At 56.2% G+C, this 19,010-nt stretch overlaps 1 protein-coding gene across 1 annotated transcript in view; it reads right to left on the minus strand.

Moving 5' to 3' along the window:
- The window catches only part of ZFPM1 (zinc finger protein, FOG family member 1), a 34,118-nt gene extending 22,071 nt beyond the window's left edge, over positions 1-12,047 (minus strand). Inside the window, exon 1 of the mRNA XM_085071377.1 lies at positions 11,813-12,047. Within this exon, the coding sequence (XP_084927503.1) occupies positions 11,813-11,852 (40 nt within the window). The 5' untranslated portion in view covers positions 11,853-12,047. The remainder of the gene's footprint in view (positions 1-11,812) is intronic.
- Between the last annotated feature and the right edge of the window lie 6,963 nt (positions 12,048-19,010).

Consider the following 19,010-nt stretch of genomic DNA (forward strand, 5'->3'; position numbering starts at 1 on the left):
CTCGCAGAAACCTGGGCTAATGGAATGTGTCCCTGCCTGTGGAGGGGGAGGAATGAGATGAGCTTTAAGGTCCTTCCAACCCAAACCCTTCTGGGATCCTGTGATCCTTATTTCTAAAAATAAAAATTCCTCCGAGTCCCACTGGGCAGGGGATGAGTCCAAGGAAGGCTCCAGGAGCCAGGGAATGAGGGATAGAGCCTGGAGCCGTGCGGCCTCAAATCCCAAACCTTCTCCCAGGCACCTCAAAGCTCAGCCTTGGCTCCAGGGTGTCACTGCAGGGGACAGGGGGGACATCCCAGCTGTGCCAGGGGATATTCCAGAAGGGAATGGAGGATCCCTTCTCCACCCTTCCAGCTCCTCCTCATCCTTCTCCAATCCTCTTCCAATTAAGAAACCACAATAACAACAACAGCAATAATGATAACAACAATGAAGAAAGCCAACCCAAAAGCAGGAGGGCAAGGTCTTGGGATGCCCGAAGCATCAACAGGATGCTCCTCCATCACCTCATGCTGCAAACGTGGGAAATTCCACTCAGGCATCTGCCCCTAAATCACCTCATTTCCCCCCAGATCACGCAGCCAGGAGCAAAGGGCTGCAGGAACAGGCTGCCATTCCTTAGGGAAAGATGCTCCTGGAGCCATTCCCAGTTCCTCCTTCTGCAGAGCCATCCCTGGAGGTTCGGTGGGATGTGTCCCCTGCCGGGATTCCCCAGGGTCTCAGCTGGTTGTGCCATGCTCACCCCGCAGCCAGAAACACCCGGAGAGCAGCCTGGGCTGCAAATCCCGGCTGCGGTATCTGATGGGCCAGCCGCCCATCTTCTCACCCAATTCCTCCCCGGGACGAACCGATGTTTGTTTTACCAACGACCTCGGCTGCTCCCGCCGTTCCCTGCGGATTGGGAATGCCGAGCTGGGATAACTAGGTTTCGGTGGATGTTGGTCCTCAAAGGTCCTGTTAATGGATTTTCCCTTCCCTAGGGTGATGCTGCACTAAATTCCTGTAAATTCCTGCCGTTTGGGAGGAAAAGGGGCTTTTTTGAGCACAAATCAACCCTGTCCCCTATCAGGCTGGCTGCAGCATCCCAGGGTTGGGTTCTTCCCATGGATATCTCCCCGTGAAAGATCAGCCCCATGCGTGGAGCTGATAGTGCCCGAGGCCGGCCCCAGGGGGCTTTATCTCCAATTTGGGGCCCTTCTCCATCACCCCCTGATAAAAGTCACCCCAAGCCTGCCCGTGGTGCCCTGGGGGAAAAGGGCAAGGGAAAAAAAATATGGTTGGGGAGTTGGAAGGTGGAGGGGGGATTTGGAATGTATTGATCATGATTTGTTGTTAAATTATTACTGGTTTATCCAGGAGGTGGTGGGGATGCTGTCATTGCTGATGGGGGATATTTATAATAATTTATAAATTACATTTATAAAATTATCAATTTTTTGTATTTAGGCCTAATTTATCCAGGAGGGGAATAGGGGACAGAGGTGCTGGGTGATGCTGTAATTCTTGATGGGGAAGATGCTCCAACTGCTCATGAGGGGTTTTATAATAATTAATATTATTAAATTTATAATCTATTAGGCCTAATTTATCCAGGAGAGGAATCAAGGATGGTGGGGGAATGGAGGTGGTGGGCGATGCTGCTATTGCTCATGGGGTGGTATTTACAGTAATTATTAAATTTACCATTATGAAATTCACAATATACATAGGCCTCATTTTTCCAGGAGGGGAACGAAGAACAGGGTGGGAATGGAGGTGTTGGGAAGGGTGGGATTTCCCACCATGGGATGGGATGGGATGGGATGGGATGGGATGGGATGGGATGGGAAGCTGCTCCGCCCCACCCACCACAACCTGCTCTAGGGAAGGCATCCTTACCCTGGAAGCGGATGAGCTTCCCATGCACCCATTCCACGATTCTGGGGCCATCCCTGGGACAGAGCCCCAGGGGAGCCCCCCGAGGAAGAGCAGAGGCAGGGGGAGGCCGAGGCAGTGCTGCTGATAGGGGAGGGATTGGTTTCAGCCGGGGCTGCGGCGCTGCCAAGCGCAGGCGGGATCACGGCGGGTGCAGTTACTGAACATTCATCACTGCCTGAACTCTGGAACTTTATCAGCGGCGAGCGGCGCCAGCTCCGGCCCCGCCAGCCCCGCCAGCCCCGGCTCCGATGGGCCGATAAACCTGCGGGAGATCCCGGGAGATTGGGGCGCTCCGGGGGCTCCATTCCCAACAGGAGCGGCCGGCGGATCAACCGCGCGCGAGGGAGGGGAACGAGATCCGGGGACAATGACAATGGAGTGACTTTAGGTTTCAGATGGGCTCGATAAGGCCCTGATAGATTTGGAGAGAGGAGAGAGTGGAATGGAGCCGTCCCTGGAGCAGCAGATGGATGGGATCGCGCCGGGAGAAGGGATGCGCTGAACGTGGGCCTGAACTCCCGGCTGGAGAGGACACGGAGCCAGCAGAGGCTGCTCGGGGAAACTGAGGCAGCTGGTGAGAGCAGCAGAGAGGGACTGGTCCTTCCTGGGGGGACTGGAGCTGTCCTCCATCCAAACCCCATCCCAGAGCGGTTTGAGGTGTTTATCCCATGGTGATCCATGGGAGCAGCTGGATGGAACAACACAACATGGAAAGGAATTCCATCTGTGAAGATCAGACTCCAAGCATGTCACCACTGCTCCCTGCCAAAGGGCATTTTTTTGGGGAAAACCCCTCAATTTGGATACTTCTCCCACCTGGAATAAAGGCATTCCAGCCGGGAATGGCTGGGGGTGGGGATGCTCAGGCAGTGCACTGAGCACATCAATACCAGGTGACAGTGAGGACAGAGGTCAAGCTCTGGGCTAATCTAGCGACAAATTACCCTGGAGATGCCGAGTGGAGCCATTCCCCTTCCCGTGGGAAGCAGCTCCAGGTCCTGCCAGGCCCATCCCGCTCCCAAAAGCCACGGAAAGGGAACAGGGATGGTTTTCAGTGTCACCCTAAGCCTTTCAGTCCATGGTAGCCCTGGGTGACAACAAGGCCAAAGGGATGGGGGCAAGGATGGGGATGAGGATGGGGACATCAACAAAGATGCTGCGCCTGGGATGTCCCTGCTGCTCCCAGTCCCACAGGGTGCCCGATCCCAGCTCCTGGTGCCATCCTGGATCACTCCAGGGAACACTGAGGCAATCCCATGGAAGGACCCTCAGAGGGTACAACCAGGTTGGGTCACCCATCTCAGAGCAGCTGGCACTGAGCCTGGCACATGGAGACCCCTGAGACAGCACTGTGCCCAAAAAACCTTCACTGCCTTCACCCAGCACCCCAACCCTCCTCTTCCTCCAAACTCCAAGCCCTTCCTGCCCGGCTCCGTGGACGCCGAGTTCGCTCGGTGCAAACGTGCCTGCGCTGCCTCTTTCTCTTTCTTTTTTTCTAATTTTTTTTTTCCTGTTCTTGGCATTTTGGTGGAGCGAGATAAGAGTAAAAAACAACAGAGCTGCTCGGAGAGTGAAAAAGGGAGATAGATAACGCAGATACCGACTCCTACACAAAACAGTCCTGGCTTTATCTCTGCTTTTTATCACAGTTCCCCTAAAAAAAATAAAGAGAGCAGCCCAACTGGAATGGGGCAGCACATTAAAAAATGAACTTTATACTGTTTGCTCTTTAGTTTTATATTTAGATGAAACAAACTCAGATGCTCGTGGTCGATACCTTTCCCAAACCAAAAAGTCTGGAAGCTCTGTTTGCTCCAGAGGGGATGAGTGAGGAAAGTCAAGGAGCTAAGCATGGATGGGGCAGTGGGATGAGGTTTTTCCAAGGTATCCAGGGCAGCATCCTGAAATAGAAGCAGCAAGACTCAGGCTAGAGATGGATATAGAAATGGAGATGCTTCCCAGGCATCCCTGGGTCCTGCCAGCTTGGGGACAGATGCCACCTGAGATGTCCCAGCCAGCAGCAGGATCCTGCCACGTGGCACAGCTGGCACAGCCCAGCCTCCCCGAGATGGGAACAGATCCCTGGATCCAGAACAGCATCTCCCTCCCAGCACAGGGATGGGACTGGGTGTCCATACACCCCATCCACGTGGCTCCCAAAAATCCTTTGCCCCTCTGTTCCTGAGGTCACCTCACAGGGCTCTGCCCTCCTGCTGCCAAGCCGGGCACAGGCTGGGAAGGGCATTTGGGAGCAGCAAGAACCCAACTCCCAGGGCACGGCCAGAAAGAGGGAAGGAAGAAAAAAAAAAAAATAATAAAAATGGACTGGAGGTTTTTCCCTCCCCTCGCACTCCCTTCCCTACCTTCTTTTTGAAAAACATAATTTATCTGTGTATTATCAAGAAATCCAGACACTTTAATCAGTGAGCTATGAAGTCAGTATTTCCATTCTTATCTAGCGGAGGAGTGGAAATGGAGAGCAGATAGGCAGCTCCGAGCCCGGCCGTGGTGGGGAATGTTAATGGGAGGAGCGGCAGAGCCATTGGCTACCGAGCTGCCGCTATCGCTGCCATTATCGGGCTCTTATCGCGGCAACCATCGCAGCGCAGTAATGGGGCCAGTTCAACTTTCCGCATTATCATAGGAGCTGCGAGTAGCATGAGAGGCCTCGGCTGGGAGACGGAGAAGAGAGCGAGCGGCCAAACTTCCCGCTGGAGCAGGGAGGGGAGGGAAAAGCGGCTTTTCCTCCTGAGCTGGGGATGGATGCTCTCCCGGCTGCTCCTGCATGCCTAAAGTCCTGGGTGCTGTCCTGGAGGAGCATCCCCAAAAGCCAAAGGTTCAGTCTCAAAGCTACAGGCACTGACCCCATCGAGCATCCCAAAAGATCTGGGTATTGACCCTAAGGCACATTCCCAAAGCCCTGGGCACTGACCCAGAGAAGTATCCCAAAACCCCAGGTATTGATCTCATTGAGCATCCCAAAACCCTGGGTACCATCCCAAGGTGCCTTCCCAAATATTCAGGACTGACCCTGCTGAGCACCCAAAAGCCCTGGACACGGACTGTGAGGCACATTCCCACAGCCCCAGGCAACAACTCCTTCAAGCATCCCTAAATTCCTGGGCATTGACATCCTTAAAGCCACAGGCAACGACTCTGCCAGACATCCCCAAAGTACACGGTGCCAAATATCCCAAAAAACCATCCCTGGACACTGCCCCCACCAAGCCTCCCCAAAACTGCAGGCACTGACCTCAAGGCACATCCCCAAACCCTTGGGCACTGATCCCACCGAGCATCCCCAAAACCACAATCACCATTCCTAAACATTCCCAAAGCTGCAGGCACCGACCCCATCGAGCATCCCCAAAACCCCACGCACCGACCCCAAAATCTCCAGGCCATGGCCCTGCTGAGCATTCCCAAAGCTCCACCAACCCCACAGAGCATCCCCAAGTCCTGTGCACCGACTGGTGGCACATCCCCAAATCCTGGGGTCATGCTGCCGGCTGGCCAAGGCCGAGGGAAAACAATGGATCTACATTTCATCAGATGAACAAATTAGAGGAGCACATTTCCTCCACGCGCTATCGAATGGGAGATGTCAAGAAAATATGTTGATGTGAGAAAGAGGAGATAAAGAATTATTTTGGAGGAAAAAAGCCGTGGAAGGCTCTTATCTGGAGTGACTCATAGGCACACACTCCTTAACCCCACTGCAGCCCAAGGTCAGCAGTTACATTCCTTTCGGCATTTCAGCCCTTCCAAAAAAACATGTTGCTGCAGGAACAATGTGGAGCCTTTGCCGGGCAGCCATCGGAAGAGGGAACTGTATTACCCCCGAAACACTTGAACTTTCCTGATAAAAGGAGCAGCGGGACACAGCCCGGCCAAAAGCCCTGAGTCAGGCAGCAAAAGCAGTCATGGGATGTGGCGCAGAAAAAAAAAGGAGATATTGGCCTCCTGCTCCTATTCCTGCTCTTCTCCAAAGCGGGGGAGCTGAATCTTGGCCCCACAGGAAGAAAAATCCATGCTCTCGGCATGGAGCAGAGGTGCAGTGCAGTGGAGGGGTGGCACAGAGACCTTTTCCATTTTATCTTCCTAAATGGAGAATCCCGAAAAGCTCCAGGTTCCTCGCTCCTGCCATCCTCCTGGCTGCTCTGCTCACATCCCTCTCTCCAGGCAGCATGGGATCTCAGCCCTGGCTGTGCCTCTGTGGAAGGTCTGGGTGGTTTTCCCTCCACAGCAACGCCCCATCCAGTGTTTTCCAAGGCGGATCGTGTTTTTTTTGCAGTAGGACGGAGAGCACGCACGGAAAACATCCTCTTCCTTTGGCCAGCGTGGCTGTGCTTGACCCCAAATCCACCAGCACCACGCAGGGCCCTGCAGCTCCATCCCCAGCCCTGCTGCTCCCGCTTTGGGCAGCGCTGTCCCTTCCTTTCCCAGGGATGTTAGTGTCCCCTCAGGGCTGGCAATGTCACACAGCACAGGGATTCTGCACCAGTGGGTTTGGACACAGTGATGCCTTTGGGATGCTGCCATGGCCAGGTGGCTCTGCTGGCTCCCCAGCGAGGGGATCCAGGGCTGGCCCTCTCCAGGAACCTGGGCTCACCTGTGCCACGGCACTGCCTCCTTGCACAATTCCAGCAACACCCGTGGGGAAAGCATTGCTTTCTTCCCAAGCCCTGATTGCCGAGCTGGCCGCATCGCAACTTGGCCAAAGGCGAAGCTGCAGCTTGCTAGGTGGCCTCGTGATTCACCACGGAAAATAAGACCTTGCCCAACCTCGCCACTTCGGATCCCGTGCAAATCCCGGCCGGAGGTGGCTTCCCCGGGATGCCAGGGACAGTCCATCGCCGTGGCTCCGCGCCCGCCCGGTGTGCCCGGGCTGGGGACGGCGCGGAGGCGTCCCCCGGGGGCTCGGGAGGCGGAAGAGCGGCAGCAGACACAAAACCGACCCAGCCCTGGCGCCCACGGGCCCTGGAAGCAGCCGCCTGGCAGAGCCTCCCTCGCCGGCGCGGCTCCAGAGCCCTTCCCGCCCCGCGGCCGCGGCACCGGCAGGGACGTGCGCCGGGCTCTCGGCAGAACTGGTTTGGCTGTGCTCGTGGCTGCCGTGGCCAGCCTGGCTCCAGCCCTCGCTCCCCGAGCATCCCCCTCATCCTCCCTGCCTGCTGCGGACATGGGGATGGCCGGGAAGAGCCATCCTGGGATCTGCCCCGAGCACGGTCCCAAACAGCCTGCAGGGTTCCCTGGCATCGAGGGAAGCCACATAGAACAGCCATGAAGTGTCCCGTGGCTGGCAGGGCTTGAGGCTGGTGGCACTGGCACTGGGAATCCATTCCCCCATTATCCATGGGGAAAGGATTCCCTGCTCCGAGATGTCCCCTTGGCCACCAGCTGCCAAGCACGGTGCCAACCCTTCTGCCAGAGCTGGGGCCTGAAGGGATGCTCACACCTGGAGCACTGGCTGTGGAAGAGGAGGGAAACTTCTTCCAGCATCGCCTGAGGCTGGTCCAGACCCTGCACTGAGCACGAATGGGGTTTGTCCATGGCGGGAAACAGCTGGGGATGGCTGGGAGAACTCCCCACGGTGGGTTCTGCCGGGTGCATCCCACCAGTATCACACTGGAATCCCACCAGTTCCACAGCCCACGCGGCACTCCCACCCCACCTGTGGGCACCACGATGGGTCCCCAGCCTAGGGAGCCCCCGATGTCACCCATGGCACATCCCAAGCGACAGCCGGCATGGGCAGAGCCACTGCGGGGGCAGCTGTGCCACAGGGCTTTGCCACCTGCAGCCCTGCCAGCTCCGAGGAGCCGCCGCCGCTCGGATGCCACCGCGCCAGGGCTGGCAAACGCCTCGGGGTGTTTGCACAAGAGGGGAGGGGTTGGCAGGCAGGCAGGCAGCGCCCGTGGGTGTAGCAGACATGTGGGACACGGGGATGCCACCCTCGGGATGCCAGCAGTGGGATGCAGGGGGGATGAGAGGCTGAGGAAACCCCCGGGATGTGCAGAAAATACCGGTTTTGGGAGCTCATCCCGGGAGCAAACCCTCCCACCCCACGGAACAGCCCGGGGTAACCCCTCCCCAGACACCCCCCACCCACCCCGGCCCGGAGGCGTGGATGGGGAAACTGAGGCACGGAGGTGGCGGGGATGGAAAAGTGCAGCAGCATCAGAGCGCTGAGGGAAAAACAGGCAGCAAAAACAAGCAGCGAGCAGAGGAGGTTGAAACAGAGTCACCTGAAAGGGAAGGAGCGACTCAGGGAGGGAAGGCAGCGGGAAGGAGAGGGCAGGAGGCGTGCCGGGAGCATCCCACGCCACCGGCTCACCACGCCGCCGCTAAAAATAGACGCTGGGTTGGCCACTGTCATCTTTACAAGAAATGCAATTTTCCAAGCTCCCGGGAAGGATGGCTCCCACGGCCCCACAGGCACTGCCACCCCCTGCCCGGCTCCACGACCCCTCCCCGGCATCGCCGCCGAGCCCACGCGGGACTGCGGAGCAGCCGAGCGTGCAGGAGGGAAGGAAAAAATAAAACCACCCAGCCCAACACACCCCATCAAGAGACGGCGGCTTTAACAGCGCAGATCGCACTCGTTATCTGACACCATCTAATAGCAATTAAAGAAAATCCACATGCAAAAATATGACGGTGTTTTCACCTCCCCCCCACCACCCCAGCCCATGCGTTCGCTCGGCGGAGCAGAATGGGAGATAATCATCAAAAAAAAAAGTCAAAGCTCTCATCAAACTAATGCAACATCTGCAGCCGATAACAGGCGCTGGGGAGAGCTCGGCTTCTCAGCCCAGCTCGTTTCACAGAGCACGTGGAGGGGGGGGGAAAAAACCACCCCACCACCTTGAGAAATAAAAACACACATGCAGCTGCCCCCCATCAGATAATTAAAGTGCCTGCGTTAATCACATTTGCCATGGAACAAATTGTTGGAGCCCTTTTGCCCCTCTTTGCTGTGTTTGTTGTTGTAGCGAATCCTGCTCCGGTCTGGTGGGGAGAGATAAGTGATGCTTATCGAGCCTGGCAATCTCTATCAGGATGGAGATCGGGGCTCGGTGCTTATCAGGAGCTCAGATCTACTGTAGCTGAGCGCAGAATAAAAAGGGAAAAGGAAAAAAAAACACCCTAGAAAAAAAAAATAACCACAAACAGGCCCATGCAACTATGACAAAACACTGGCTTCCAGCTCGCTTAGGAACAAAAAAATAATAAAAAAAAATCAGTATTAAAAGAACAAGGGAGGGGGAGGCACATCAGCACGATGAGATCAATCTCCCGCTTATCAGGCTCCCCCATCGCAGGACCCGGCGCTGCGAAAGCACCGGCAGCTGCCAGAGCCTCGCTCATCAGCTGGGCGCCCGCGCTCCCATGTTTGAAGTTAATAAATATAACAGGCTATCTGGGTTGGAGATCAGCTCCTGCTCCCTATCAGCCCCTCACATCTATCTACCAGCAGAACAAAAGACAGACACACACAAAAAAAAAAAAAAAGAGAGAGAGAAAAAAAAAATAAACCACCCCATAAAGCAGCAGCAGCTGCAGGGAGGTTGGTGGTACAGGCAGGGATGGAAAGAAACTGTCCTCTGCGGGCAGGAACCCCCAAAAATGAAAGGAAGAGATGCGCGGGGTGTTTTCTCTGCTATCAAAAGCCACCATCGCGATGCAATCGGCTTTCAAAGCCTCCCCACCGCGTGCCACCGCTGCTGCCGGGGGGGCCGGGAGGGAGCGGCACCCCCTGCCCCTCCATCCCTGCTCGGCTCCAGCCCGGAAAGGCAAGAAGAAGAGGAAGGTTAAAGCAGCCGGTTAAATATAGTCCGGTGTCTGATCTTTGTCTTATCTCTGCTGGCGATCGCCCGCTCTCCCGGCGATCTCCCCGCGAGCCTTAATCTGCGCCTCGCATCGGGCTTCAAAAAAAAACAACAAAACCCCAACCCCACAAGAGAAGGCGAAGCCAGAGCGAGAACATCGCGTCACCCAGGAAAATAAAATCAGCAGATACCAATCTGGAGGAGGTTTTTAATGCTCCAGCCGAGATGATAAGGAGGATAGACTTTGTGGAAACAGGTCCGGTCTGTACATGAGAGGAGTCTGGTTACCGGAGCCCTGATTCATGCATACCTTCCCCGATGGAGCAGCGGCAGGGCGCTCTCGCCGCGCTCGCCGTCTCTAATGACTGTTTTCATGTTGACACATACAGGAAGGCTTCCAAGCTCTCAGCTTTTAATCAGTTTTGGCCATCGCCGGCGGCCTGAGATCAGCCTCCCACTTTATCATTTCTTCACATCTCTGCAGAAAAGCAGCAGAGGAAGGAGATACGAGGAGCCGCCGCCGCCCGGCCGAGCTGCCACGGCCTCGTCCTGCCTCAGTTTGCCCCGTAAAGTCCACGCTGGTGGGCGCTGGGATCGGGAATCCCACCAGCGGCAAGAATCCCGCAGAGAGCAGCGTCATTCCAGCGCTACCGCTCGCTCCGGTCGGAACGCTCCCGGTTTAACGAGCTGCACTCACCCAGGCAGGGCTCGCAGGGCTTTTTGCCGAAATAAAGCCGCGGAAGTTGGATAAAGCCAAAGGAGAAAACTATCCCACAAAAAAAAAAAAAAAAAAAAAAAAAAAAAGAGAAAGAAAGAAAAAGGCAGCTGGGACTATTTTTAACTCTCCCCGGGTAAAAGTCTAGCTGAGCGTTATCACCAGAGCAATCACCCCAGGCAGGGAAACAGGTAGGTGCAACTCAGCCTTGCAATTATTTCAGGAGAAAGATAAAGGTAGATTATCACATGGTGGCCAGCCTTCCCTATCCTCCCATCTCCCTCTTATCACCAGCTTCCATCGACTCGAGGGGGAAAGAAAAAAACAGACACACACACACCGGAGAGGAAGGAGAAAAGCCAAGCTGAGCCCGGCACCGAAAAACTTCCAGCACTTTACAGGATTTCTCTGCCTCGCTGGTCCATCCTCGCTGGAGCAAAACAAGAGCCCGGCTGATGGGCTGGACTGTGGGCAGCACAACCCTCTGGAATCACCATTGCCGAGGGAGAGCCAGGGATGTGGCCAAAGTCCCGTGGGATCCTGAGCTGGTTCCTCACGGCCACGTCCCACCTGGGCTGGGATGCAAAGCGGGACTTGGGGGGCCACTGGGCAGGGCGGAGGGTCGAGGACAGCGTGGCCAGCAGGGGCGATGGCACATGGGGAGGGCGGCACAGCACCATGGGATGATGGCACAGCGGGTCCAGCAGCGCCCAGGCGAATGGGGGTGCTCCTGAAGGAAGGGGAGTCCCTGGCAGGGTCAGGGTGCTGTCCCCGGGGTGGGGAGCCCCTGGCAGGGCTGGGGTGCCCCAGGGCGGATGGAGAACCCCGAGGGGGGGTCGGAGAGCCCCTGGCAGGGTGAGGGGCTGGTAGCCGCGGTGAGGAGCCCTTGGCAGGGCTGGGCTGGCCCGCAGGCGACGGGGAGCCCCGGGGGGGTTTGGGGAGCCCCTGGCCCCGGCTGCCGGCGCTGGATGGGAGGCAGGCGGGGGAGATAAGATCACAATTTCAGGCCGTCCCGACAGAGCGATGTTATCAGGACGGGACTTGCAGAACGGAATATTTTAAAGCCTTATCGGGGCCCCCATCGGGAGCCGGTACCGGAGCCACCGCGCTGGCGGGGGGAGGCGGCGCGGCAAGGGGGGAAGCGGCGGGGACCGAGAGCAACCGGCGAGCGGCCGGTAGCGGGAACGGGCACCCAGCGCGGCCGTGCCGGGCGTGTCCCGGGTGGGTCCCGGGAGTACCGGGGGGGCCGGGGAGGGAGAGCCGCCGCCGAAGGGGTGCTGCAAAAAAACACGGGGGGGCCGCGCGTAGACGGCACAGAACGGGGGCAGGGGTGCCGGTAGCGGCGACTCACGTTTGATCTGCCGGGGGTTGCTCTGTTTCCTCCTGGACATCGCTCGGCGAGGGGCGAGCCCGGCGCCCCGGCTGGCGGCTGGGCGGGCGGCAGGTGGGTGGCGGCGGGCGGGCCCCCGGCTGCTCGCATGCCCGCCCGCCCGCCCGCGGGGCCGGGCCGGGGCCGGGGCCGGGGCCGGGCCGGGGCCGGGCCGTGCTCGGCGGAGCGAAGCCGCCGCCGCCGCCGCGGGATTTTCTCAATGGGCGCCGCGCCGGATCAAACCCGCGGAGCGCTCCGGGGGGCGGGGCCGGGCCTGCCGCCGCGGCCGCCCATAGGCCCCCGCCCCCCGCAGGCCACGCCCACCGGATGGCGCGCGCCGGCGGGGCGGGGCTTGGCTCGGGGGCGTGGCTAACGGCGCGGGGGGCGTGGCCTGAGGGGCCCGATCCCTGCGGGGCTCCGTGTCGCGATATCCGCAGAGTCCCCAACACCCCGCGGGGCTCCGGGAGGCTCCACCCCTGCTCGGGGGCTGTGACCGCACCCCGCTAGGGCCGACACCCCGTTCTGGGTTCTGCCATCCGTCCTGACCGTCCCCAGCTCTCCCTTTGGGGTCCCCGACCCTTCTTGGGGTTCTCCAAATTCCCCTTTGGGACCCCAGTGACCCTCGTGTCCCCTCTGGAAGCTCCTACGCTCACACCAATCACCCCTCTGGGACCTCACTGCCCTCGCTGGGGTCCCTCCAGCTTTTGCAGAGTCTCAAAGCCTCTTATGGGAACCCCCAAACCTTTCCGGGGGGTCCCCGGGGCCTCACTTTGGGATCTCAACCCCTGAAAACCCTTCTCATTTCCAGACGAGTGGTCCAAAATGTCCTGCTTGTGACTTCCAGGGTCACCATCTCCCTGGCTCAGGGTGGGGGGACACCCCAGGACACCCCGGGGATGGGTTAGGGGTGCTCTGGTCCCCCCTGGCAGCATCCCAGCCAAGTGACCTGTGAGCATGAAGCAATTTTGGGGCTAAATGTGGATTAAACAGGAGCCACAATTTTGGATCCATGATGGCAATATTTTCCTGTGAAAAAATCCCTGTTTTCTGTGAAAAAATCCCAAACTGGACCTTGGCCACGGCTGATCTTGGACTGTGAGGTGATGGCTGGTGGTCCCCAAATAACTGTGGAGTTTTTGGGTCAATGGAGGGGCTGGTGGGCTGTGGGGACACGTCACAGCTCGGTCATATCCCTTCTCCATCTATCCCCGGACACGGGATGTGCTTTTTCCCCCCTTTTCTTTTCCTTTTTTTAAAGGGTTTTTAATTAACTTCCTGTTTCAATGGTGGGATAATGAGTTTTAAGCAGCACATGATTCCAGTAAAGAGGTCAAACCGGCAATGAGGATGTCAAAAGAAATTAAGTTAGGAATTAAGAAAAGATCCAGGGGGAGAAAATAACCTGTGTAGGGAGGGAGATGCTGCTGAGGACAAGGCTCTGCTGTCCCCCGCTCTGCTGACCACCCCCCAAAACGATCCTGGCGGCGCCTTTCACCTCGAGTGGCCTCGAATCGCTGCTTTCCTGGAGATCATCATCCTCCCGGCAGCAGCTCTGCTTCCAGAGCCTTTCCCTTCCCTCCCTGCCGGGTCCGGCCCGGGCAGCGCTCTGCTCTGACCGCTCTGACTCCATCAGGGAGCCAAAATCCACCCCAGCGCTTTCGGGGGTCCCCAGCCTTCCCCCGGCTCTGCTCCCGGGGTTTTGGGGCTGGGGGCACTGCAGGTCCAGCCCGTTCCCCTGGCACCTCCGTGGCACCTCCAGCCGCGCCGCAGCTCCCCTGGGATTTACCTGGCGCGTTTGCTTGCGCCGAGATAATTAGACAGCCGTTTAATTAAACACAGCCTCGTTAATTGCGTGGATTTGAGGGGCTGGGGGTGAGCGAACGCCGGCGAGGCGCCCAAATTTCCTCTCGCCGGGAGGCAGCGGGAGGATGGGGACTCTCCCCGGCTCTTGGTGCTGGAAGAAGCCGTGGCAGCATCCCTTGAGGGGGTGAGGGGACATTGTCACACCCACGAGGGACCCCAAAAAGCCTGTCCGGAGCGGTGGGTGCTGCACACAGTGCCGCCCTGCCCTGGGGAGCGAAGGAAACAGGTTGCAGTCCTTCCCCTGGCACATTCCTTGCCAATGTCCCTTTAATCCCCTTTTTGGAACCACCTTAGAATCACTCAGACCTCCCCAGACCTGAGAATCCGCAGTCTGAACCACCACCCCAGGGCTGGATCCCGGCCTGGGGATGTCCCCAAATCCCGCTGTCCCATCCCCTGGGGGACCCATGGGTGCCCCTGCACGGGGACAAGCGTCACGGCGCCGGTGACAGCGGCAGGGCTGGGTGTCTCCCCGCTCCCTTCCCGATCCCGTGGTGTTTGCAGAGAGATTGTTATAGGGGAGCCGAATAAATAGCGTGTTTTCCCGAGGAGTGAATTACACGCCTGCAGAGCAGAGATAATGCGGGAGCAGCCGTTCCCCCCATTGTGAGCGAGGTGACATCTTTTTATGGAGCTGTGTACATTTGTATTAGTGCCAATTAATCTGGGCTGATATTATTAGAGACGCGGGGAGAGGAGGTGGCGGCGCAGGAATGTCAATGGGAAGAGCCAAGGCGCTGCCTCAGCCGGATTTCAGGGCTCGGGGATGGCTGGGGGGATCCTGGGGGGCTTTGCTGAGCCCCCCGAGAGGGCTGAGTGCCCGTAGTGACCGCTGGTGGCACTGCCCGCCGGCACGGTCTGCCAAGGCTCCAAAACCAGCTATTTTTCCACCTCAAAATGTCCTATTTTGGGGTTTTTTCACCCAAGAGGGAGGATTGGCATCACCATGCCCCACCTGCAGAAGGGCCCTGCCACCTGCTGGCAGCACAACCTGGCCCTGGGTGCCACTTGTCACCTGCCTGTGCTCAGCCCCGGGTGGCTGCCAGCAGCCCAGGGTCCTCCATGGCTTGGGTACGGAGATGGCACGGATATGACATGGATATGACATGGCTTGGACATGGCAGGAGCAAAGCCTGGGCACGGTTTGGGCACGTCTTGGGCATGTCCCTCCATGACTTGGGCACGGCTTGGGCACGTCCTGTGCAGAGACACTGCTGTGCAATTCCAGGCTCCCGGCAGCTGTGGTGGCAGCATGGAAGGGTTTGGGATGAAAACAAATCACAATCGTGGAATTATTTAGGCCTGAGAAACCTCCAGGATCATTGAGCCAAACTGTTCCCCCAGTGCTGCCAAGGCCACCAGTAACCCATGTCCCCAAGTGCCACATCCATGTGGGTTTTAAATCCTCCAGGAATGGTGACTCCACCACTGCCCTGGGCAGCTGTGCCAGGGCTGGACAACCCCTTCCATGAAGAAATTTTCCCTAACATCCAACCTAAACCTTCTCTGGCACAAATGATGCTGGATGCTCCTGAAACCAGATGGGAATGCATGGATGAGCAACTCCCACATCCCAAATCCAAGGCTGGGATGTGTCTGTGCTTATTTCCCCTTCTCTCTTACTGATCTCCCACTACAGGAATGATGCTCTAACTCCCAAGAGGAGCAATCCAACCAGTCCCTGGGGACTGGGCAGTGAAACTGGGCTGCAGGAGCATCACTGCTGGCAGGATGGCATCCCATGGGGGTGCACAGCTCCTGTGCTTCTGTTCCCACCCTGCAGAGCCCCCCGGGCTCCAGGTTTTCCTGCATGAATCCAGCATGAGGATTGCAGGATCCCTCTGGTGCGTGTGGTCCCTGTCACACACCTCAGGGGGGAAGGTGGGAGCTGGGCTTTAAATTCCTGCTGTGCAAGGAACGGCCAGATTTGACTCAAAAGCAAGAAAAAAAAATTCTAAATCTTCAGCCCCTGCTCGCAGCGTGACAACCATGGTGGATCCCGTTATCCTGCAGGCTTTATGGAGAGGCTTAAAGCACCACCAGCTCAGAAACTTGGGTGTGGGGTTGGGAAAAGAAAGGCTGGCTGGATTTGGGGGGTGTTGAAGGGCAAACAGCTTGAGGAAACTTTAGGGTGGTGGCAAGGAGCCAAGAAATCCCCCGAGGGGCTCTGTCACCTTCCATCAGACCCTCCCTGTCACTCCTGGCTGGCTCTGGAGTTGTCCATCCCTGAGGATGGGGCAGTCTGGCCCCATATCCCAGAGGGGTGTAGGGTGGGGAACCCCAGATGTGCTGGGTCCCCAGGGAGCCCCCCTGTGCTGCTGGCCCCTGCTGAGCAGGGAGCTAATCCACAGCAGGGAGAAGCTGCCTGGCTTTGCATCCTCGCTGGAATTAGGGTGACAGGGGCCTGCAATCTTCCAAGTGACACACGCTGCTGGATAATGCAGGACTCAGCAAACCCCGGGGCTTTAGGGAGCTCAGAGGAGCTGATGGATGAGGGGGCTGAGGGAGTGGGATGTGGGTGAGAGCAGGAGGAGAGGATGGGGAAAAAAGACTCACATTTAGAGGGGAAAAGGATTAATTAAATAATTCAGCCCCCAGAGATGTGGGGATGATGGCAATACCTCCCTGGGGAGAACCCAAGGTGAGCATCACTTGTGTCCTGGACTTCAATAAAATAGGTGCAGGTTTGGGATGGTGTCCCTACACCCATCTCAGGGCTCCACTGCTCCCAGGAGACTCATTTCCAGGTGCCCAGGTGATGAATCCAGAGGTGTGGGAGAGCTCTGGTAACAACCAGCCATGAAATCCTCCTCCTCCACCCTGCAGGTTTGCTGCCCTGGTGAAATATAGCACAGGGAAAACATAAAAGTCCCATTTCCAGCTCCATAATATTTCCTGCCAAAACAAAGTAAAATGTGCCGCCTTAAATTTTCTGCAAAATTCTTTTGAGGTTATTTTTTTCCCTAAATTAAGCCATACTAATTATTTTCAGCCACTTTATCTCCACTCTGCAACACACCAGGAGGGTGCAGGCGGCAAGCATTTTAAGCCTCCATAAACAAAAGAGTAGTTTGGAAAATAATTCTATCAATTAATCAAATTAATCCTGCAGTTTTAGTTACAAGCCCCGAGTGGCGAGGATCCCAGCCGGCGGTGCCGAGCTATCTCTCACTGACAGCGTCTCCGTGTTGTGATTGCAGCAGTAATTAAAGGATGGAATACACTGCCTTTGTGGAGGCTCCTACCCCACCTCAGCGGGGCGCAGAGGTCAGCTCGAGGACAAAATGGGGACAGGAGAGCTGGGCTGTCACCAGCACCATTGTCGTCACCGTCATCATCATCTTTATTGTCATCACCATCATCATCATTGCCTTCACCAACACGGTCAGTGTTGCCATCATAAACTGGGGATGAGCAAACTGGGCCCTCACCAGCATCATCGTCATCGTCATCATCATTGCCTTCACTATCACCATTGTGATCATAAATTGGGGATGAGCAAACTGGGCCCTCACCAGCACCATCATCATCATCATCATCATCATCATCATCATCATCACCATCATAAATTGGGGATGAGCAAACTGGGCCCTCACCAGCATCATCGTCATCATCATCATCATCATCATCACCAAAACTGTCATCTTTGGCATCGTCACCGTCACCATCACAACTGGGGATGAGCAAACTGCATCACCAGCACCATCATCATCATCGTCATCATCACCATTATAAATTGGGGATGAGCAAACTGTGCTGTCACCATCCCCATCCCCATCATTGTCACAGCCACCATCATCATCATCATCATCATTGTGATCGTTGTTGTCGATCATGTCAATCGCCAATGTCATTATCGTCACCATCATAAACTTGGGATGAGTTAATTGGGCCTCACCAGCACCATCATCATCATCACCATCATCACAACTGGGGATGAGCAAACTGGGCCCTCACCAGCACCATCATCATCGTCATCATCGCCAAAACTGTCATCTTTGGCATCGTCACCATTGCAACTGGGGATGAGCAAACTGCATCACTAGCACCACCATCATCATCATCATCATCACCAAAACTGTCATCATTGCCATCATCACCCTCACGAACTTGGGATGAGTGAACTGGGCTGTCACCAGCACCATCGGCATCATCACCATACCCACCATCATCATCATCATCATCAACATCATCATCATCACCAACACTGTCACCACCATCATCATCATCAACGATATCACCAAGGCCATCATAACCACCACAAACTGGGGATGAGAAAACTGGGCCATCCCCATCACATCACCAATACCAACAACAGCACCATCATCACCATTAGCACCACCACCATCACCATCACCAACAGGTGATGACCAAACTGGGCTGTTACCATCACCATCAAAAATGGGGGATGATCAAACTGGGCCATCATCATCCCCAACACCATCATCATCATCTCCAACACCATCACCTTCACCAAAACCATGACCATCAACAATTGGTGATGACCAAACTGGTCTGTTACCATCACATCACCTTCACCAACACCATCACCATCATCACCACCACCATCACCATGGCTGCTACCACCTTCACCACAAATTGGTGATGACCAAACTGGGCAGTCACCATTAACAGCTGATATTGACCAAACTGGACCATCAACACTTGATCATGACCAAACTAGGTAACCCCATCACCAACTGATGATGACCAAACCAGTCCATCACCAATTGGTGACCAAACCAGTCCATCACCATCACCAACTGATGATGACCAAACCAGTCCATCACCATCACCAACTGATGATGACCAAACCAGTCCATCACCATCACCAACTGATGATGACCAAACCAGGCCATCACCATCACCACCACCATCACCTCGAGCTTTTTCCCTCAGAGACAAGACTCTCCTGCTGTGAGCAGCACTCGGACAAGATCTGTGAGGAAGAGGAGCTGCAGGAGCATCTTCACCGTTGAGAAGCTCCAGCACTTTGCAAACCATTGAGGTGATGGCAGTGGCACCAAGGTCCTCCTCGTCCCTTTACAGAGGACACCTCAAACATCCCACAAACATCACGCAGACAGGGAACTTCTGTGAAAATATTGGAATATATTTGAAAAGATTAATCATGGATGACTTTACAGTACCACCCCATAATTTCATCTCATACTTTATTTAACAATATTAAAGAGGCACTTTAAAAGCACACGGACAACATCATAAAACGGCGTTTCCTGCTCTCTCTCTGCTTATCTGGACAAAATATCAAAATAAAAACTTTTGACAGAACACATTGCACCCAAGGTAAATTACC

Source organism: Lichenostomus cassidix, chromosome 11 (genome assembly GCF_008360975.1).
Source record: "Lichenostomus cassidix isolate B80296 chromosome 11, HeHo_3.0, whole genome shotgun sequence".
Lineage (NCBI taxonomy): Eukaryota > Metazoa > Chordata > Aves > Passeriformes > Meliphagidae > Lichenostomus > Lichenostomus cassidix.